The following is a 23,224-nucleotide window of genomic DNA, read 5'->3' on the forward strand; positions in this document are numbered from 1 at the left end:
TTCTTCGATACAAAATGTAATTCGATAATATATACATAGAAAGACACGCGATGCACAAAATAAAGAAAGTGGTACAGAAACATAGTACTCTTTATTGTGCACTATATTACACAAGGTAGATAGCACCCTACATGACTTTTATGCTTAAGACCAATCATCTCACGAAGCATTTCCATTGTTATTAACCATTAATTAAAGACAACACATGGAGCATTTTGTTACCTTTAAACAAATATTCCAAGATGCTGCAACCAGAACCTTAATACATTATGGAATTTCCTAACAAATATTACATAGACCCAAATATACAGCACAACATCCAACAAAAAATCATTATAACACACCATCTAACTTAAAAGTCTGGCATATGAAAATTTAGACCTTCGATAGAAAATGCTGAATTTTAGCAGGAAATATCAAATACATGCTTCCCTGTCCGATGTATAAATATGTGTAATTCTCAATTGATGCACTTTTGAAATCTTCTAACTCACATAACACCATAATTACAGTGATTGTGCAACATATTTTTTAGAAAGCATGCATAAGCCTTTGAGTATAAACACAACTTTTGGTAGGGAGTCAATAACACCCCTAGGTAGCCAAGCCTTTGAGTATAAACAAAAATGATTTCTCAAGCTTTCTTTTGCTTCATGGAGCTGTAATTATTGCTAACAGAAACAAAATAGAAATCACATGATAAAAAAGAAACAACGCAATAGGAGAAAATGAGGCATACTACGTGGCCATGTCGCTAACCTGGCCATCACAACCTCCGAGACCAAGGGGCGAGGAGGTGGCGGCATCAGCTCCAATGAACCTATGACACCAAAATGATTATGTTTGCCGTCCTCGATCGTCGGCATCATCGACTCAGTGGTCGGTCCCCTTGTATCTTCTTCCCCATGGATCAGGATTGATTCGACATAGGATCAGAACAACAAACAGAATCAAAAGTCACAAAGAATTATAGCCTAGTAATGCTCAGTCAGCCAAATTAAGAAATATCGGTAACACATGCATATCTATTAATGATATTAGTGAACAATGCAAAAAGCAAAGGATTCCATTTGTCGCAATTAGTACACACGACAACTACTTCATAAGTTCATATGACCAATTAGTTAGACCACATGGTTAAATTCATTCATAGATGAACAATAGATGAACAACTAACAAAAGTCGAGAAGGATCCTTACAAAAACAATGATTGGTCAGGAATTTGGAAGGAGGGAGGGTCTATTATTAACGCTAGTGAAGGCGCATGTCATGCCAACTCTACAAAGTTAATTCCATTTACAAAAATCACATCGGAAAAGTATTGTGCATTCATGTTCTAGTCTTAATATCCCTTAGGTAATCTTGTTTTCGGCTGAACGACGATCATGTCAAGCTAAACGAAGAGGACGCCGACAGGGCCACATTGTTCCCTGCCCACCACCGCCCACTTCCACACGCCACCATCCATATTCACCGCCTGGATGCCGGCCCCAGCTCTCAAGGCCCTAGAACCGGTGCGCCCACGGGTCGCCGCGTTGGGTATGTACCCGCCGCCACCGCGTTGGACCTTCTCGTCCTACAATGCAATAGCCATTGCCTTAGTTGTCTACATCAGACATCTGAAATGAAACAAAAGTCAAATGCTACTAATTAGACGTAATACATCAAAATGTCAAACAGTGTCAACACTTTAATTATGCTTCATAGGATAAGAATCAAACATACATAGTTAAACCAAATACTTAACAAAGTGTCAACAACATTTCACAGATTTTTTCAGAATTTTTGAAGCACTAACCTGGCTTGGCTCAATGCCAATGTGGTTCAGCATATCAATGCATAGATGTAGGAATCATCCTTGTACTCTGCACAAACAAGGGAAAAACATGAGCTTTCATGTTTCCGTGTATTATAGTTGAGCAGAAGCGATACATGGACAGTAGTATGAATGTACAACAGTGGGAAAGTTGAGGTTCCCTGGGCTGAATGTCGATGAAAGGTGCCTCCCATTTGCCCTTGTAGTCTAGGTTCCTAATTATATAACTACACAAATATCCCATGTCAGAAGTTGCAATGCCAATGCACACTGCTGTTTGTCTACAATTTGACCATCTAATCTTACTCTAGCAGAAGTACCTTTTGCATCCATGGTCTCTTGCACCGGGGTACGTACCAAACTCCTAACTTCTTACAACTGATGATATTGTTAGGCGATGGAATTTGGAGTAACTTCTTGCTGACAACTGATGATATTGTTGGGCATTGAATTAATTGAACCACCCAAACTACTTTCAATCCTTTCTCGAAAGACAAATCAAGGAGACCACGAGATAGAAAAAGAGAGAAACTTACCATTAAGATAGAGGACAAGTCAGGCAGTCTTGCACATGGTGTTGGTAGGCAGCACCGCCGTGGTCGGGACAGTTCGCGCCCCAAATCCATATCCTCCATTTTTGCAAGATTCTGTACACCACATCTTTCTTACTAAAGTGGGAGAAACCATAAATCGACTATCAATCATCATTAAGTGTAGAATATGGTCATTAAAATTTATTAAAATCATTGCACATCGCTTGCTTGATTCTCCTCTATTAAATTAGCATTCATCACGGTGCCTTCTAAAGACAAGGCATGACAGAAACACAAAGCACAACCCAAGCACATTGGTTTATGTACCATACTCATTGTAAAAAATTAGAAGCTTCTGTAAGATGTGACACTGTTTACATGTTTGGAGTGAATTGCATCCTCGTACAAAGGATAGAAGAACTGAATGCTTATGTACTTATAAAATACAAAAGTGAAAAGGGTAATTAAATCATGTTGGGTTAAAAACCTTACGTTCCCATGGTTCTTTCTCAGATCAAAGAACTCAAAATATCAGCAGTGGATATTGGAGCCAGGAGAAGAAACGACGTGACCTTCACCCACATCCTTAATGGCCAGCCTCATCTCCATGCCCAGGACGATCTGAAGCCTCCCTTAATAATTCGACACCTGCACGATGACCGACCGTCAGATCACAACACTCGGCTTGGGCAACGAATTCGAGGGATTTCTAGACCAAGCGTTGAGAGTACCTAGGGGTCACCTTGGTTTTTGTACACGACAAAGAGGAGTGTGGGAGGCGAGCCCCAACCCATCGAGACCACGATGCCTTGAGAGAAAGCTAGGGGAGGCGATGGTGAAGCACGACATCATGGCGCACGTGCCCTACGTCTCAACGCTACAGTCGAGCGTCGCCATGTAGCCGCACAACAGCTTGCACTCCATGAGTTACATACTATTTTCGCTCACACGACGAACGCCATCCGCCCGTCACTGAGACCCATCCTCTCAACCCTGCTGCTCCACGATCACGCGACGCCGTGTTAGTTAATGCAGAAACATAGGAGGCGGGCATCGTAAGGTAAAAAGTCCGGTTTGGACAGGATGAAAGACGAACCAAAATAAAGCAAAATTGGACAGGGAAGGGGGTGGATGAGGAGGCGAACATACAACGAGGTCGGGGTGGCTGTGGCCGAAGCATGAGGCTCGGCCTCCTCGCCGATGACCAGATCCGCCGTCAGAGATGATCGTCGGCATGCCCAGGACGATCTGAAGCCTCCCTCAATAATTCGACACCTGCACGATGACCGGCCGTCAGATCACAACACTCGGCTTGGGCAACGAATTCGAGGGATTTCTAGACCAAGCGTTGAGAGTACCTAGGGGTCACCTTGGTTTTTGTACACGACAAAGAGGAGTGCGGGAGGCGAGCCCCAACCCATCGAGACCACGATGCCTTGAGAGAAAGCTAGGGGAGGCGATGGTGAAGCACGACATCATGGCGCACGTGCCCTACGTCTCAATGCTACAGTCGAGCGTCGCCATGTAGCCGCACAACAGCTTGCACTCCATGAGTTACATACTATTTTCGCTCACACGACGAACGCCATCCGCCCGTCACTGAGACCCATCCTCTCAACCCTGCCGCTCCACGATCACGCGACGCCGTGTTAGTTAATGCAGAAACATAGGAGGCGGGCATCGTAAGGTAAAAAGTCCGGTTTGGACGGGATGAAAGACGAACCAAAATAAAGCAAAATTGGACAGGGAAGGGAGTGGATGAGGAGGCGAACATACAACGAGGTCGGGGTGGCTGTGGCCGAAGCATGAGGCTCGGCCTCCTCGCCGATGACCAGATCCGCCGTCAGAGATGATGAGGTCATCAGCCCCGTGACCTGGATCCCGCCAACAGGGTGATGCAGAGAGAGGTGCGGCGGCATCCTACGGGTGAGGACGGCGGGGGAGGTGAGGGAGCAGCTGAGCGCGGTGGTGCGGCTGCGTCCCTCGGGAAGACGAACGGCGAGCGGCCCGAGGCGGGAGGCGGCGAGGGGGAGAGAAGAGTCGTGCGGTGCGGGGTGAAAGTCCTTTGATGTAATTTGACTACGTATGGAAAGATTAATCAGTGATTGACCGACTTATGGTAAGTTAATTAATTTAGATTTGATTTTTAAATATTGATTAGAGATTAACCGTGATTGATTCTCTCCCATAAAGACATTACTAAATAATTTGTGTCCACATGGAAAGTTCTGATCCGTTTGGCTTTCGGTACATGGGATGGTGGAAGGAAAGACGAAAATAAACCGGACGAAAATAAACCAAACGAATAATAACAGTGGACGCAATCCTAGCAACTGCTCCATTAAGAGTAGAGATAATTCCTCAGGATGAGGAGGTCACGATTAGGGTATGGCAAGAAGAACTTTTTTGGAAAGCTTTGATTCTGGTGATAATTACCATATTCGAAATTTCCTTAGTTATAGCCTTACCATACATGGATTGATTTATTACTATAATTATCATATTTGAGATTTCTAAGTTTATAGCCTTACCATACGTGGATTAATTGTGATTGATTACCATAAATACGTTGGGTATTGTCGGCCAGACGAGAAAGAGAAAAACCGGTGGGAGGGGGGTGGTGGGAGGTGGGACGAAGAAAAACCGGTTGAAAAAAAACCGGTTGAAAATAAACCGGTTAAAAGTGGGAGGGACTATTCAACCAATTCGTCCATTAGGAGTAGAGATGTCTCAGTTGGTAGGTCGCGTTCCGGGTTTTATTTTCGTCCCACCTCACTCGGTCTTTTTTAAAACTTCTTTGGTACTTCCTCCCACCTCCCACTCAGCCGCGAAAAACCAAGAAAAACCCCACAATCGAGTCCCACACCCGCCCCCACGCGCCTAACCTCCTGTCGCACCCATCTGTCACGAACGAAAACAAACCAGCAAAAATAAACCGGCAAAAATTAACCAACGAAAAAAAATCACAAACCAACCACCCGCACGTACGACCGAGGTCTCTTGCCCTCGAGCGAGAAACAGTCGCCCAACTCTGTGCCCTCGTTCGCCGCCGCTGCCCTTCGTCCTCTCACCACCACCGCTAGATCCCTTCGCCGCCGCTCGGTGCCGCCAGGCCCCGACCTCCTCCCCGGCTCCCGGCGCCGCCCGCCCCCCATCTGCTCCCCCGATCCCGGCTAAGCCCGGCCCCACCTTCTCTCTCACTCTTGGCGGTGATCCCCGTGGTGTCCCCGGACCGGAGGCCGTCGAGGATGTAGAGCGCCGGGAGCGCGGCGCCGACGAGGAACCCCCCATGATGTGCGCGGCGAGGAGGAGGCGCTCGGGGCGGAGGAAGACGGGCGCGGACGGGTTGGGCTTCCTGGGCGCTGCGGGAAGGTGAGCCTGGCTAGGAGGAGTAGGTAGGGAAAGGACGGCGGCTCGCCGGCAGGTCACCGGCGCCGGGAGGCGGCGAGGTCGTCTCTCTCGCTCGCCTCTCCCCTTCTCCCCATCTCGCATCTCCTTCTTGCACCGTCGGTGCTGCCGTCCAGTACGTGCCGCGGCGATCCCCATGATGCGCTGGCCATCTGAACCAGATCGGCGCCGACGAGAAGTCTCTAATGTCCCGTGCGGCGGCCACGGGTCCATCTTAAGTCGGCGGCGAGCTATGGTGAGGTACACATGGCGCTGATGGATGCACTGTACAGGGGCGCCGCCGCCACTGAGCTGGCCACCGGCTTTTGCCTGTCGTGCTGCCGCGACGGGCACTCCCTCCTCGGCTTTGCCAGGGTCCTCCTGCCCTGCGTTTATGTGCTGCTCCTCGTCATCATCTCCGTGGGTGGGTTCCTCCTCTGTAAGCTCTGCTCTTACCTATGGCAGGGTCAGTCGATTGGTCCGCGGTTCATTTGTATTCTGTCAAAGTTCGTTGGTGATGTCAATGGTTATCGGTTTAGTTATTTCTGGGTACATGTGCACTAGATAAGTTATGTTTCTTGTTACTCTGGAGTCTGGACCTTGAAGATATGTCATGTTAGAGAATGCAAATCTGTATGTCATGGTCGTGTCCTCAATCTGCAAACAAATAAATCCTTTTCATGTTTTTTATCCATGTGTAGAGCGTAAATATTAACAAAATAGAAATGATCAGTTAATAAAAAGGATTAATCCCAAGATTCATCATGTAGTCCATCAAGATTATACGTTTTTCCTAAAACACAAGTATTTCATATCATAGGATAATTGTAGCTCAGAGACCATGGTCATGGTGTTGTTCGTACAGAAACCTGAGCCAACTTGCTTGTACAATTAACTTTTAAGATGTAATTTTCCATTAGTGAGCACGGTAATTGGAAAACACTATGTAATGATAGACTAATTAAAAAATATATATTCTTTAGAAATAATTGAAGAGTAGTTTATACATTAGACATGAGCCCATGCTGCTGGGGTATGTGCCATGCTCGACGCATTTGATTTTTTTTGAGGTTGTCTTAAAGTTTTTTAACGCGCAGGCAATGCCCTTGAACCCCATTCTCCAACCATCTGGCAGCGTGCTGGACGTCGTCCTCCTCGACGCAGCCGTCCCCGACGAGCTCTCTTTGTCGGAGGAGGTGGGGCAGCAAGGCCTCCTATCCTCCAGCGCGTGGACCGACGGCTGAGTCCTCCTGCTCTCCTAGCGTGGTGAGCTTCCCCTCTCTCCCCTACCCCAAATCTAGATGATACTTGCAATTGTGCAGCTATAATAGTAACTGGGGCATCTCTATATGGTTTAAGCACCAGCACAATCTCTGTACTTTCTGGAGCGTAGGAGAAAATGAAGCACAATCTCTGCACAGTTTCAGAGATGACCAGTAGTAAAGTATGAAGCTGCACGTTCAGTTAGTAACCAAGCATGGAATGTTCCTGAAAAAGGGGTTCATTTCTTTTACATACATGTATGACCATATATGCACGCATCTTCATCACTAGATGATTAACACATCAAGTAGTGTGCATCCATCCATGCAACACCACTGATTCTACAGCCAAAGGTTTTTTTTGTAAGAGATAATTAGCTTCATGTAAATCTGGCTGACACTTGCAATTGTACAACTTTGACTGAAACTGGATGTTCAATTTTTTATTAGTGTGCACTACTAATTGGTTCAGTTTGGTTGAATACACAACTTTGGATGTTCAATTTGCTTGTGCATATGATTGAAATCTGACTAAACCTGATATCACATCTAATCTAATGCTAAGAAACTTTCAGGACATTTATCCGCACTGATTGTTTCCACGACAGTAAACTATATGTATATCTAGGATATGATGGAAGCGTGCAGTAGCATGAGAGGTCTTTCCTAATTCTAGGACATGATGTGAAGCTTGTATCTGATTTATAAGGTGTGTGTTCCTCTTTGATGTTTTCCTTTCTAATCCATTTCCCTTGATGCTTCATGCGATTCATAGATGAAAAGAGTCCACATGGTTTCTCATGAGTTTTCCACATGGAGCAAAGGCAACGTATGCCTATGACGATGTATGTAGGTCTGAACACCATGGCAATCTCAATCTTGTTCGGCATCCAATGGCTCCTAATTCTTTTACAACGGCTCTGCTCGGGATTTGTGTCGATGACGTCCATTGACAAAGTGGTTCCAAGAGGTAGAGAGGCTGGTGCGGGACGTTGTGGAGAGTGACGTCAAATGGGGGTCTGTCCGGGCATCACTGCTGCTGGAGCTGCAGCGCCGGTACACGGAGATCAACGGGAAGAGGGCCATCAACGAGACCCGCATGAGCCTCATGGAGGAGGACCCATATGTACTAACATACACAAGATGACAGAGAAGTTCTCCGCTCTTCAGCTCAAAGTGAAGGAGGTGGATGCATTGCAGAATCACTCCTCCAACAGGTGAACTAATTAATTTGCATTGTCTTCTTTTTGAACTTATTTCTGAAAGCAGTTTCTGAACTCTGAAATTGTGTGACTAATGCTGAAGTGATATGTTGTGTTAACTCCTTTTGAATCTCTTGATTCTTTTGATTCTCTTAAATCATTGCAATCTCTTGACCCGAGGGCTACCGATGAGTCTCCGCGGCGGATATCCCCCCAAAAAGATAAAGAAACAGATCCCCATGGAGATTCCCTCACTGCACGGAAGCCTTCTTGGACAGCGACCTCACTACCCAGCCGGTAGCAGCGTCGCCTTCCTGGTAGGCACCCGGCGGATGGGTTCCTGGTGGACCGTCCCGTGCAGTCCGATGACTGCGTGGCCGCGCTCATCCAGACGGAGATGGAGCACATGCCCGTGGACGGGTACCCCCAGATGCTGCGGCGGCTCGGGGCCTTGTATTTGGCCGCCATCACGAGGGACACCATAGATAGGACCTGGAAGGTCAGCCCTCACATCTTTATTTGATTTGAGTCATTCCTTTCTAGCATGGTACTGATATGTGATGGGCTGTGTAAAGATGCCCTTTTAATCAATTTTATTTTCGATTTCTAATTGGATTGTTGCTCAATGATACTGTCCTGTTATATGCTGCCATGATAGCTGATTAAATCTGCAAATTCTTTGATCATAGGTCAGTGACATTTCAATTTCACGCCTTTGACTGTGATTTTGTCTGTCAACTACCTTCATAGGTTCCTCTCGGTAGCAACTGAAGCAACCCTGCTAAAATCCCATAAAGTACTTGTTGGAATCATGGAGAAATTGGTTTCTCATGGCTTGCTTGTGTGACATAGCTCTTGGCAGTGACTTGCTTCTGTCTCGCTCGTGGACCAGCAGGTCAGTGACTGATGCATCTCATCTCATGAAAGACCTCCTCATACATCGTTGAGGGGTTCTGTCTTCTCAGTTTTGTCTCAATTAATCAATGGTTTTTGCTTGACACACGATTGAGGCAAAGTCTGTGTTTGAGGCAAGGACAATAAAAATGATGGAGCTTTTGGTGCTCAGCACCTTGAAATGGAGGATGCAAGTTGTTACTGCTTGCTCGTTTATTGGCTACTTCCTTTGCAAATTCAATGATCATGACACACCCTCCATGCTCGCATTCTCCCGCTCGAACCTCATCCCGAGCACAGCTAAGTGTATGAAAGTCAAATCAGATCCCCCTTTTCAGTATTCATCAACCAATGTGTTAAATCAGATCTCACTTTTAGTATACATGGATCAATGTGTAGATTTTGGCGGCCATCAATTATTAAAGTTTCAGAATTTCGATTGCAGGAGCTGATTTTTTGGTGTTCAGACCTTCCGAGATTGCTGGAAGTGTTGCACCTGCTTCATTTGGGGAGCGCAGTACTTCAGTGGTCGAAAGGGGTACAACTAATTGCAAGTATATAAACAAGGTAGTGATCAGCTCTGTGCTATCGTTATCTAAACCATTTGCCCGCCATCACATGGTATCCTTTAAATGCAATGGTGTCTTGTAGGAGCGAGTGTTAAGATGCTACGATGGAGCCATGGAGGTAACTCACTAAATGAGCGGATAATGTTTTTCAAATGAGAATCATGGAGCTCCGGTGGTTGAAATACCAAACCCCATCTTGTTTAGAGAAATAAATAATTCGCACATGTGGTAGAATACTTACACGAATTTGAGAAACTTTGGTCTTAAAAACTGAGGACATATGAGTGAGCAAGGAAGAATACAAGTTTGTTCAAAGCAACATAATGTATTGGTTACTTGACAGGCCATATGAGTTTCTGTAGTTACCTATTTTTGTCTATCAAATCGTAAGATAATGCATCATCTCAATCTGAGAGGTGTAAATGATCATGTCATCTAATAATCGTATCTAGGTTTGGCTTTATTTGGTGACTGGAATTTTCTATTGCGAAAAGTTACTGGTGATGGTACATTAGAATTACCAAACTGAACAGGTGGTACTAAAAAGTACTGGAAAATCTCAATGCCTAGATGGTATGATGTGCCATGTTCATCACCGCCGGGAATACTTTGATAGGGCTAAATTTTGCTCTATATGATTTCCTGGGGGGCTGTTTGGAAGAGAGGGATTGGGCTAGGAGTTAGTTTAATTTGTACGTTAGGACAAAGATGATTGAGTGATGAAACTACAGTTGCTAATTCAGTGTAGAGATCCTACTTAATGTACACATCAACATTCTTATAGAGCAATTTAATACTGTAACTCTTATCTTATTCACCGTTATTTCTGTTGAAGATTGTTTGAAATTATTAGGCACTGGCCCTCTTCAAGTCCTACTTTAGTGCAACGGTGCAGAGACTATGCACTTCGGTTATCCTCATAATCCCAGTACCATAAATTTTGAAGTTAAATATAACCCAGGAAGGCGTACGGTCACCATTTTCCTCCAAGGTCAGAGATATATGAAAAATGAAGTCGGTTGTATTGGATATACAAAAAATAAATATGTATGTTCCTTTATTTTCTAGGTAAGTGACCAAATCATATTTCCTTTTATCTGTACTAATAGAATTTAGATAAGCCTGTGCTAAATGCGACCCTTGTAAGTGCGATCTTCGAAGTTACGAGCGTTGTTGGATGGAGAAGAGCGGGTCTTGTATTAGGCTTCAGCTGTATCCGAGAAAAAGCATAGCACCAACTTTTATAATGGTCCTAGGTTCCTATCAGGGCAATACCATCATCCTGCATACATTTTAAAATGCATTTCAGTTCTATTACATATTGTACACGTACCAACATGCGTTCCTCTGTTTTCATTTCTTTGTTGTCCTTAATGTCATCTCTTTTTTTACTTTCATTTAGCAAGTGAAGTAACAACAATAACTAATAGGTTCTCCTCGCATGTTAGGTTTTCTTGGACATTGTTGAGAGCGTAAACCTTCTTATGTCTTCTAAAGGGATTTTATGTACCATCAAATTTTACTTGTCTGTTATGAGGTTTCTGGTGTCTTCCTGTTCAGCTATTTGATATTCATTGTGTATGTTTCTTAAATTTCTGCAGGGAGAGTTCTAATATGTGACGTGACAGGAAAGATCCTGATGAAGTGCTTCCTTTCTGGGATGCCTATCTGAAGTTGGGACTAAATGACAAGATTTAATTGGCTTAGTAAATAAAAAACTTGCTAAAGAAAAATAAGATTCAAAATAGATGTTTTTATTATAGATTAGGATTCGTGTGTTCTGCCACCGGGTTGACTTCTCATATCAGAAGGCAAGCCGTTAGTTCATATCGTGCTACTTTCCACTATTGTAGTGAGAGAGAGAGGGATTGAGAGGCTCCTACTTTTTGTATTGTTGTCGATGCTTGCACAATGCTATTGCTTATTATACTGGGGTATTCATCTTTGGAATAAAAAACAATCATTTTCTCCCTTCAATATTTTAGTCATGACTTAGTTTTACTTACTAACCTCTCTTCAAAATTATATTAGGATTAAATTTAGCTTTTTATAAAGTTGTAAAGAATAGTTCTGATTTTTGTGGGTAGTCAATCAAATTTTGGTTCATGGTTGAAAGCCCCTTGTCATCGTAGTTTACTCGAAGGCAGCTTTAGATTGATTCTCACACTGAGGGAGTCATCTTTGGAAGCAATAGTTCTAAGGTTTTTAAAGAATCATGTTATATTTGTTTGTTTTTGTATAACCAACAAATATTTCAAACAAACGTTGTGATTAGAATTATGACAACATCGGTGTTCATCACTATTCTTTGTGGACTTGAATAGGTCTTTCTAAATTACACATAATGTGTATGAGCAAATTATCATGTCTTTTTTGGATCTGTGGCGAAGCATAGTCACCTTAGTACTATGTTGCTTTCTGCATGCGTTTCTCATGGCCTTATTAAAGATCCCTGGTTCTATGGTTTTAAACACAAGATGATATTTTTTATCACATTTCGTACAAGTTCTCCTATAAGGCTATAATTTTAAAGTTAAAAAACATTTTTAGTTGGGAGAAGGAAGGAAGAAAGAAAAGGATAGCGCTTTAACGTATGTTGTCAATGCAGCCCGTGGCAACGCACGGGCGTTTTACTAGTCTTCTTAGGTTACGACAAATGGCGCACTACATCTCTACTCCTAATGTCTCAGTTGGTAGGTCGCGTTCCGAATTTTATTTTCGTCCCACCTCACCCGGTCTTTTTTGATACTTCTTTGGTACTTGCTCCCACCTCCCGCTCAGCCGAGACGGTTTATTTTCGTACTCCCTCCCACCTCCCAGGTAGTTCCCTCCACGCAAAAAAAATCGAACCAACCAATCTCTACTCCTAATGGAGCAGTTGGTAGTCTTCGCTGGTCAATTTTCGTCCCACCACTTTCGTCCGGGTTTTTTCGTAGGTTAACTGTCGTAGATTTTTTTCGTCGCCTCCCCCACTTCATCGATTTATTTTCACTTCACCCTCTCACATAACGAAAAAAACTGAATGGATCAGAACTTTCCATACTGACGCAAATTATTTAGTAATGTCTTTATGTAAAAGAATCAATCACAATCAATCTCTAAAGATCAAATCTAAATTAATTAATCTTCATAACGTTTGTTTCCTTTCGAATCACGTCCATAACTTTCCTTCCTTGTTTGGGCAGAAACTGTTTGGTAGCAGAGATTAGGAAGCTTTCTATGAGTGTAGTAATAGGAAGTATTCTTTTTCTTGATGATTCGTTTCCATGCATGATGATAGTAAATTATGCCAACATTCACCACTATTTATCAATGTCATCAATCGTATCCATTTCTACCAGTTTTAAGGGAATCTGCTCTCTATGTCTTTTTTAAGGGGATCCGCTCGCTAAGTCGTCGTCGCATGTTATTTTCACAAACAATCTCTACTCCTAATGGAGCAGTTGGTAGCCTCGTACGGTTTATTTTTGTCCTCCTCCCACCTTTCCTGGTTTTTTTTCATCCTCTCTCCCACCTCCCAATTTTGTTGGTTTTTTTCATCGGTTTTTACTCGCCCCCTCCCACCTCCCAATTTCGTCCGGTTTTTATTCGTCCCACCTCCCACCACCCCCTCGTACTGGTTCTTTTTCTCTCCACTCTTTCCTTGCAAACCAATAATTTCCTAACATACAAAAGATCACGAATCTATCTTTCCTTACCCGAACCAATCGCGCCCTACATCAGTGCATTTCTTTATTAAGAAAACTAACACGTAAATCTTAACGCATTGCAAACAAATCCCGTTATGGACCTAATTAATTTATTATGGAATCTATACGTGGTCGCATTGGTCCTTTTTCTCTCCACTCTTTCCTTGCAAACCACTAATTTCCTAACATACAAAAGATCACGAATCTATCTTTCCTTATCCGAATCAATCGATCCCTACATCAGTGCATTTCTTTATTAAGAAAACTAACACGTAAATCTTAACGCATTGTAAAGAAATCCCGTTATGGACCTAATTAATTTATTATGGAATCTGTACGTGGTCGCATCTCTCTCCTCGTGAAAAAATCGCATCCATCTCCCGTTAAAAAGGAAAAGAGAACATGAACGATCAATCCCACACCCTGCATCTCAGTAGCAAAAAATCGCCCCCGCCTCTGCTACTGCGCCTCGCCGTGTGCCCGGCTCGACCCATGCCTCGCCTGCATGGCTGGACGCCGCCGTCTCCACCGCCACGTACAAGAAAACGATGGGCAGAACCATCCATTCAAATCGCACACCCCCACCCTCCTCCGCAATCCCTAGCCCCGCATCACCCTATCGCTTTCTCGCCTCTCTTTCCCCTCGATGTAGATGGTGCCGAGCGGCGGCCTCGAGCACCGGCAGTGCCTCCCTCTCTATCTTCGCTGCGTCGAGAGATGGGCCGAGGCTATCGTCGATTCGCCGCCCACGATTGGGCCGCCTCCGGTTGTCGCGCACCACCGGCTCCACCTAACGTGCCCGACCCTCTCCGCTTTCGACCTTCCGGTGACCACATCCCTCCGCGCCTCCATCCATCATCCACAAGGCCACTCCCTGCACCCACCCTCCTAAATTCTCCATACCGGCGGACAATCACCGAAGATCCAAGTTGACCCGATATCAATTTTCTTACATGCTTTCTTTATCAGTTGGTGATGGAAATGGGTTCCAATTTCTCTCTCTGACTGTGGATTCGCAGGCAAGAAGCGCTTCTACATGCATCCTCCTGTCGGTCCCTAAAGTACCAAGGTAAATGGTTGATGTTGCATTTGTCTAGGATGATATATGTTGGCTCTGTTCCGGTTCATCCGAGCAGTTTGGTGACTAATTTACTGATAATTTAATTATATTAATTAAATGAGCCGGGTGTATCGTCGTGCATTTATCTTGCCAGTAATGTTCTGTGATGCTCTGATGCACTTTGGGAATTGGTTATCTTGTCTTCAGTGCAGAACATTTGTTTATTAATGCATGAGAAGAATCCTTGTTACTACCTTGAACCTATTTTATAATCCATATTGTTATGCACTAGCGCGTGTGCGTGTGAAATAGATGGATTATGGTCCCGTACCCAATAAGATGGATATGTGTGTGTGTTAGAGAGAGAGAGAGGGAGAGGGGGAGAGAGAGTGAGGAGGAGGGAGGGAGAGAGTGTGTGTGAGAATTTGATGGTAAAAAGGTCGTCAATGTCACTTGATATGTATGAGAATATTAAATGTAAAATTAACATAATTGATATTGAACTCTTAAAGTTAATGTGGCCCGTTGCAACGCACGGATGTTCTTCTAGTATATGCTACTTGTCGAGTTTTACTTTTTTCGTAGATCCGTTTATTCAAAAAATTCTATCTCTTAAACTATGTGTCTAAATCTTAAACCGTTTCACCGTTAGATTTCTCACGTCCAAATCTTCAAAACTAGATCTCATGTTGATAAATTTTGATGAACATTTTTTCACGAAAGTATCGAGCCAGGAGTACTTTTTTCCTTTTTGAAAAAGACACGACCGTGCCTATCGCGAAAGCAAATCCATGCCTCCACGAGGAGTAAACCCATGCCTCTCGTGAAAAAAAATCATTTCTGAGAGGCACGACTGTGCCTCTTACGGAAGCAAATTCGTGGCTCTCACAGAAGAAAAAAATCGTGTTTTTTTCGTTTTCAAGAGGCACAGTCGTGCCTCTCACAGAAGGAAAAACATGTTTTCTTTTTATTTACAAGAGGTATGGTCGTGCCTCTGGCTGAAGTAACAAACATGATTTTTTTCGTTTTTGAGAGGCACGTCGTGCCTCTTGCGTAAGCAAAAAAAACATTTTTATGCTAAAAAATAGAATTTTTTTTGTCCAAAAGCTAAGAAAGACCATTGAAAAACCTATAAAAGATGAAAAAAGGAAAGATCTAAAAAGCCAAAAGCACGTGCGTAAAAATAAAAAATAAAAATCGGAGGGAGCGCCCAAAGGGTGACCCTTGCATGGCTCCCGAAGGAGTACCCCTTCGTTAGTTGCTCCTACGGTCTGACCTATTGCAAGGCGCAGGACATCCTATTTTGCCGAGGAAGCGAACTGACGCTCACACGCAGCATCTAGTGGACCGGCTGTGGAAACCCACCAAAAATGAAGTTGTCGCGGGGAATTGAACTCACACCACAACATTTGTGAAAGAGGTTGGCTACCATTGTACCATCTCAGTGCTAGTGACTACTTGTAGCGTGCATGCTTGGATTTGTAGCGGTGCTATTTGAATCAAACTCGCATATTCAAAACAAAATATTAAAATTTTAAAAAGTTCACTAATTTGATAAAAAAGTACAAGAATTTTAGAAGTTAAAGTAAATTTGAAAAAATCTTCGATTTTGAAAATCTATAATGTGTATGAAAAGGGTTCATAAATTTTGAAAAAAAGTTCCTCAATTTGAAAAAGGTTTACAACTTTGAAAAAACATTCATCTATTTTGAAAAAAAGTACATCTGATTGAAACATGTTAATCGATACAAAAAATGTTCACAGTTTTGAAAATAAAACATCATTTTAGAAAAAAAGTTCAGTGAATTGAAAAGGTTCATCGGATTTGAAAATACTTTTTTGAAAAAAATTCATCGATTTTGGAAAAAAATGATTTTAGACAAAATTTCATTCAGTTTTGGAAAAAAACATCAATTTTGGCAAAATTTTCACCGCTTTTGCAAGAAGTTCATTGATTTTGAAAAACGTTCATCGATTTTGGAAAAAAAACGTTCATCTAACTAAAAAATCATGGATTTTGAAAAAAGGTTGACAACAAATGAAAAAGGTCATCAATTTCTAAAAAGACTCATTGAATTTTAAAAAAAGTTCAGGAATTTGAATAAAAGTTTATCCATTTTGAAAAAAGAGAGTTTACATTTTTTTTTAAAAAGGCCGCTTATTTTTTTGCGGAAAACTTCCAATCTATTCATCTTCAATCATGGCAGTACAACGAATACCAGAAATAAAAATTACATCCAGATTCGTAGACCACCTAGCGACGACTACAAGCACCGAAGCGAGCCAAAGGCGTGCCGCCGTCATCGCCCCTCCATCGCCGGAGCCGGGCACAACTTGTTGTAGTAGACAGTCGAGAAGTCGTCGTGCTAAGGCCCCACAGGACCAGCACCCCAGAACAGCAACCGCCGTCGATGAAAAATAACGTAGATCGGAAGGATCCAAACCGAAGACACACGAACGTAGATGAACAACGACGAGATCCGAGCAAATCCACCAAAGATAGATCTGCTGGAGACACATCTCCACACGCCCACCAACGATGCTAGACACACCGCCGGAACGAGGGCTAGGCGGGGAGACCTTTATTCCATCTTCAGAGAGCCGCCGCCGTCTCGCCTTCCTGAGTAGGACACAAACCTTAACAAGATTGAAAAAAAGACTAAAAACGAAGCCCTCCCGCCGGCCCTTGCCAGGATCCACCGCGCCTCCATGGACCTAGGGCCACCGGAGACGAGGCGGACCTGCGCCGGCGCCGGCGAGAGGCACGAACCCTAATTTTCTTTCTTGGAGGAGAAGGAGGAGGCGGAGCCCTGGTTATTAGACACACATGAGCTTGTTAACTAAACTTTAAAAAAAAGGCCGCTTATTTAAGAATACAAATAAAGGGAAAAGAAAGAATAAAGAAAAACTAAATAAAAACATACAGAAAATGACCAGCAAACCCGAAAAAAACACCCGCGGACAGAAGAAAGAAATAAAAGGGAAAGGAAAAGGGCGCTTATAGGCGCCGGCGCACCTGCCGAACTGTTCGGCCGGTCAAGCCCCAGCCGCCCGATACATCCGTTCCCCACCGTCTGATTGCTTTGTTTTAAAAGTCAAACACGCAGAAAAAAAAACACGCACAGGAAACACGAAAAAAAAGGACAGCGAGCGCACATGCCAGATCTATGTGCTCGCCGCCCGCGATAGTCCTCGTCTTCCCGTGCTTGCTTTCCACCGCGCCACCACGCCCGTCACCCACGCTCGCATGCCGCTTGCCTGACACTTGCCTTGGCTGCCTCTGCTCGTCATGGTTGCAACTCAAACACAGGAGGGTTCCAGCGCGCTGTCATCATGGTTGGAGCATCCCTGGCGTCCCCGTCTCCGGCTCGCCGCCATTGTCAACGCAGCGTCATGTCTAGCAAAAAAAGCAATAAAAATCTCATGCTGGGTTGAAGCAAAAAGATTTGCCGGTTCCAGCAAAAAATAATGATGGTTCCAACAAAACTCTCAACAACAAAAAAACTCCAGTAGCAGATTTGTAAGAATGTTTGCTGGTTCCAACAAATTACAAGACACTGTGATGTGTGTTGGATGTAGCAATTAAGAATATTGGTTGTAGCAAAAACTCAAACGGTGGTAGCAAAGAAATTGATGCACTGGTTCCCCCAAAAAACATGGTAGCAAAATAATTGATTGGTTCCAACAAAAACCGAGGTTGGTTGTAGCAAAAATGTACATTGGTTGTATCAAAAACAAATGACATGGTTGCAAAAATTTGGGTTGGTTCCATAAAAAAGAAACGAACATGGCGGTAGCAAAATAATTAATTGGTTCCAGCAAGAACTGAAGATGGTGGTAGCAAAATTGAAAACCGGTTGTACCAAAAAGCAAATGACATGGCAGCAAAACTTCGAGTTGGTTCCATAGAAAAAGAACATGGTTGTAGCAAAATCTTACACTGGTTCTAGCAAAAATCAAGGGCGTCTGCAGTAAAAATTGGGGCTGCTTTCAAGAAAAGAAAATGATGGATCTCCATCACTTGTCACCGTGGTTGCAACGCCTCAACGTCGGCCGCCGCGGCTCTCTATTACTTCTCGCCGCCATCGGCAGCACCGGTGGGTGTTGGTTTGCAGCGCTGGTCGCTGGTGGGGCGTGAGGGGGCGGGGTGGGGGCAGCCACGGTGGGGAAGGCGCGGTGGCCATGTCCGGCGGCACAGCCGGTCGCCGGTGGGGGAGGCGCAAGCGCAAGCATCTACAAGAGAGGAAGAAAAGAGGCGAGCGGAGGAGGTTGCGGTAGAGGAGATACACGAGCAAAGAATGAGTGGATGGTGTTGTCCCTGAAGAGATAAGGTAGATGGTCGTTCGGTGGTGGGCCTACATGTAGAGAAAGCGAGCGGTGCGACCGGTCTAACGATTCGGCCGGCGCGCCGTCTGGGAAGGTTTCCCAAAGGAAAAAGATAATGTGCACGAGCGGGTGAATACCGTAGTGGCTTGTCAGTTAGAACCAGGACGCACGCACCGTTTAATAACAGTGAAACAGAAAAGTTATATCCCAGAACGGAGCGACGGGCGTGCGCTGGTTTACAGTATGTACTGTAACCGGCGTCGCTGAAGCGTGTCGCTGCCGCGCGAGCGTATGGATCGGCCCAGTGCGCGGGAGGTCAATCCCTCATTTTTGTCTGATAAGCTTGTATTTGGAAAATTTTAATCAACATTTCAAAAAAATTGTTAAATGTGTATAGAAACAATGTTCGCCATGTATTAAAAAATTGTATTCCGAAAATGTTAATCAAGCATGTGAAAAAACTATTAAATGTGTATAAAAATGTTTATCATGTATTGAAAAATGGTTAAACTTGTATTTGTTAAATATTAATCATGGATTTGAAAAAAAGTAAAAATTTTATAGAAGAAATGTAGACCATATATTCAAAAAATGTTAATCAGTATTTGAAAAATGTTAAATCTTTGTAGAAAAAATGTTGACTGTGTATTCAATAAAAGTTAAACTTGCGTTATTATTATTTTTGCGGAGAATATTAAACTTGTATTTGGAAAATTTTAAAAGTGTATTAGAAAAATATAATTCTTCCATCCTATAACAGAAGGAGTACTATATACAAAAAAATGTCTATAAAAAGGAAACTTGAGAGAAAACACACAAAAAACTAACAAGAAAAAACAAACAAAACCAAAGAAAAAATGAAGAAAAAGGACAGAAAAAACCAATGAAAAAACAAAAAGCCTGGAAAAACAATGGAAACCCAGCTCTTTTTCTTTAATGAAAAACGGAGGTAGATTTCCATTTCTCAGAGGCTCGAATGAATAAGACATCTTAATTAGTATCTTATTTTATATTGTGGTGCAGTATATATTACTAAGAATACTAGGCCCGTAAGGGTTCCTTTTTCCTGGTTTTTTTGATTCTTTTTACAGCCTCTTGGTAAAACGACGCGTGTAATTGTTGAAAGGAGTGCCTACGATCCTGGCGTGTTCAGAATATTTTAGTAAACAGTTTAATCACGTGTCCTATGTACTGACTAGATATTTGCATGCATTCTGGAAGGCAGTAGAACAGGCAAGCGATTGGGGTTGATGACACGTGCAAACACGTGTAACTGTTTCCGACGTTCGCTTTGGTTAGTCATCGCTGTAGAATCCTGGAGAAATATCGGGAGGCAAAACAAGCACATCTATATAAAGCTTTTCTCGACCTATATCCACCGTCCCCATCTCCATCTGCCCACATCCCCCCACGTTCGCCAATGACGCCCCAGATGCAGGGAGCGGCATCGCTGCATCCGTTCTTTCCATTCTCCATCGCTGCCACGACCAGTGAGATCCGCACGAGGAGGGAGATGCATCAGGGAGGTTTCACGCTGCTCACCGACGAAGCCCTCCGACGAGCGGCCAGACCCAGGCGAGGTGGATTTCGTCGGTGAGGCCCTGTTCCCTTCCTCCTCTTCTGCGCGATGGCGAGGTGGATTTCGTCAGTGAGGTCCTGTTCCCTTCCTCCTCTTCTGCGCGATCTGGCCCAGTGGTACGGAACCTTCCTGATTTGGCTTTCTTTTTGCACTCCACTATTCTCCGGCATGTCGTCGTTCGTCCTTTGGTTCCGTGACCTCTGCACCGAGGGGAGACTCTGGTCTTCCTACCTATAAACGTTTTGGTTCTTCTTAATGAAGACACGACGACGAACTCCACCACGATGAACTGCTCACTTTTAGCTGAAATTCACCTTCCATCTCTATGTAATTCCTTTTATACTCTGACTGCACAACAGCTCTAGGTTCGAATTTACTCTCTCCCGTAGGGTCGCCGGGATCCTGACGTTGCAAATTGCATTGCCTGACTGCCTTCTTGCTTAGATCTCTTCCTACAGATGCCTGATTCTTTTTGTTTAATGTGTTATGTGCAGGGTTATTGCCAGGAGTGGTCTTTTGGGTTTTGCGAGAACGGCGTGTCCAGGACTCCAGGTTAAAACCAGCCGCCCTCCGAGCAAGAGCACCATGTACCTCTACTACGAGGGCATGCCAGGTTTTCCACAAGCTTAGCCGCGAGTCATACGACTTCCTCCGCAGGAACTGTAACCACTTGTACTACGCTCTGCCATAATCTCCGCATCCCCAAGCTTCCAAGTAAGGGTAGGAGATTTAGCCTTTGTTCTTCTGATTAGCCACTGAACTAAGGTCTTCTTTATAAAAATTAGTCACTGGACTGTATTTGTAGGCACTGTATGGTGGCGTTTGACACATCTTAATATCATGATTTACTATAGAAATGGCCACATATCTGTAGTATTTTTTTGTTCCCAAAACCAGAATTGGTCCAACTGTAATTTTCTTGTTACTTCTCAGAATTGAAGCTTGGTACCGATACTAGCTGCATACCAGTACCAGAAAAAAAAAAATCTGATTTGGCCACACTCCATCCACTGGCTACATACTCGAAGTGGTTGTCTGGATAAATAAAATTAGTGCCCAGTTTTTCAAAGAACGTATTTTCATTTGATATTTTTTGGAAAATCCAATTTTACTTATAATTCACGTAATAAGTACGCGCAGAGTCTGTTTGGACTAGAAAATTGTAGTATCCATTGAAATTCGCCAGATAGACATACATACTTGTTTCCACTTGAATCCAAGCAAACTATCATGTAAATTAGATAAATTGTACAATGTTTTGACTGAACCATGAATTTTTGTGATGGCTTACCTACTTTAAAAATTATAATTTATGGTCTTGACAATTGAGGTGAACATGGTCAAGTGCTGAGCAGTTTGGGGTCAGAGATTTCCAATTGAGATTTCCTTTCACCAAAAAGAAAACTTTGTACCAATTATTCTTGTCTGTTTTCCACTCTGATGCTTTAGATGTTTAATGGTTTCATAGTCTTTTTGTCTATACAGTCAGTGTATTTGCTAATTGTCAAGTTTGTACAGGTTATGATCATTACCCTTCAACCGGGTTATTTGAAAGAACGTTTAATCCCTTGCTGAGCATAATTTGTGTAGGCAAAAGTAGCAATCTCATTTGATTGTTCTATTGTCAGAATGACAGATGGTACATGGAAGTAGTAGTGCATGTCAATTCAGTTGGTAATATTGTTGTACTCTAAAGGAATTACCTTATTTTGTTTCATTCTATTCATGTAGGTGCTGTGTGTTTTGCACAAGATAATTACCGTGTAGCAGGTCATGTGCAGTTTTAAATTTATTTAGCACAAGTGTGCATGCACACACACACACATATAGAGTATAGATCTTTTTGATAGTGTGGCTGTTGTCCTTTATTTACCAGCTTAATATGATTGCTGCCTTGGTCTACTTTATTATTCATAAACGATGATAGGTAGCAATTTTCTTATTCAAGAATAGTTTTCTTTGCAAAGTTGTGTAGAAGAGCGTCATGCACATTTTTCAGAGAGTATTGACATCTGAGAGGGAGGTTCACAGCAAAAAAGAGAAGGGCTGCTTCTTATGCTTCCATGTCATTCTACCTTCAGTTTTGGTAAACAATGTGTGAGCCCAAATATTCAGATCCCAGTGAGCTTTCACATTTAGTTTGACGGAAGCATGTAAAAGTGCACCCAGCAATATATTTTGATGGCACTTGATTTAAAATTATTAAGTGCAGCTGATTGCATAAGATGGTACCTTATGGAAGAACCAAGCACTTAAAGTATATTAGTGTTAGCACTCAGAGTCAGGCAACTGTAAGAATTTGCTGGGTTTAGTTGGTGTTACCTTGTATAATAAGATGGATAAGGGTCGGAGTACTCGCCCAAGTATTTATTTTGATATTATAATTTATATATACGACTCTGATATGCGATAGTGGCTTCCATTTTTAATACAATAGTTGATGTTACTTTTCTGGGATTAGATGGAAGAGGTGAACATTCACTTTATATAATATTCCCGTTCAAGTCCATAACTGATGGAAGAAGTCAGGGTTAACTCTATGTTTCAGGTCCGAAGCTTCAACAATTTATTTGTAATGACACAGTTGATCTTGGCTTCCTACTCTTAAGAGTTTATTTGCTCTAACAAGGTATAAAAGAGACACAGACAATCTGCACATATCCTAGCCTACCAGGGATGGATTAATGACTAACTGAGCTTTTTCCTGGCTTTGACTTCAGGGATTGTAGTTAACTCTGTGCCAGGAATATGTAGTTTGGGATTGGTTTTACTACTGAATATATATATAACTTTAGGGCAACTCTTATATTCACTTAGATATTTTAGCTAGCTGAAGAAAAGAAAAAAATACTTTTTGAATGTGCTATGATTATGCCTGCCCAAGATAGGAAGGGTGATACTTTATTT

The 23,224-nt window shown here is 43.0% G+C and overlaps 1 protein-coding gene, 1 long non-coding RNA gene and 1 pseudogene across 2 annotated transcripts; all 3 read left to right on the forward strand.

Moving 5' to 3' along the window:
• The first annotated feature begins 5,326 nt into the window (after positions 1-5,326).
• Positions 5,327-8,414, forward strand: LOC123112341 (uncharacterized). Its single transcript, XM_044533300.1, has 3 exons — positions 5,327-6,175; positions 6,834-7,002; positions 7,852-8,414. The coding sequence occupies exons 1-3, from the start codon at positions 6,004-6,006 to the stop codon at positions 7,949-7,951; spliced, it is 441 nt and encodes a 146-aa protein (XP_044389235.1). The 5' UTR covers positions 5,327-6,003; the 3' UTR covers positions 7,952-8,414.
• Positions 8,142-11,257, forward strand: LOC123114851 (cyclin-D3-1-like; annotated as a pseudogene).
• An 8,766-nt stretch (positions 11,258-20,023) lies between these two features.
• LOC123116366 (uncharacterized) lies at positions 20,024-22,857 on the forward strand. The gene is made up of 2 exons (XR_006457042.1): positions 20,024-20,331; positions 20,812-22,857. It is a non-coding gene; the product is annotated as an uncharacterized lncRNA (long non-coding RNA).
• Positions 22,858-23,224: the final 367 nt, after the last annotated feature.

This window comes from Triticum aestivum, chromosome 5B, assembly GCF_018294505.1.
Source record: "Triticum aestivum cultivar Chinese Spring chromosome 5B, IWGSC CS RefSeq v2.1, whole genome shotgun sequence".
Taxonomy (NCBI): domain Eukaryota; kingdom Viridiplantae; phylum Streptophyta; class Magnoliopsida; order Poales; family Poaceae; genus Triticum; species Triticum aestivum.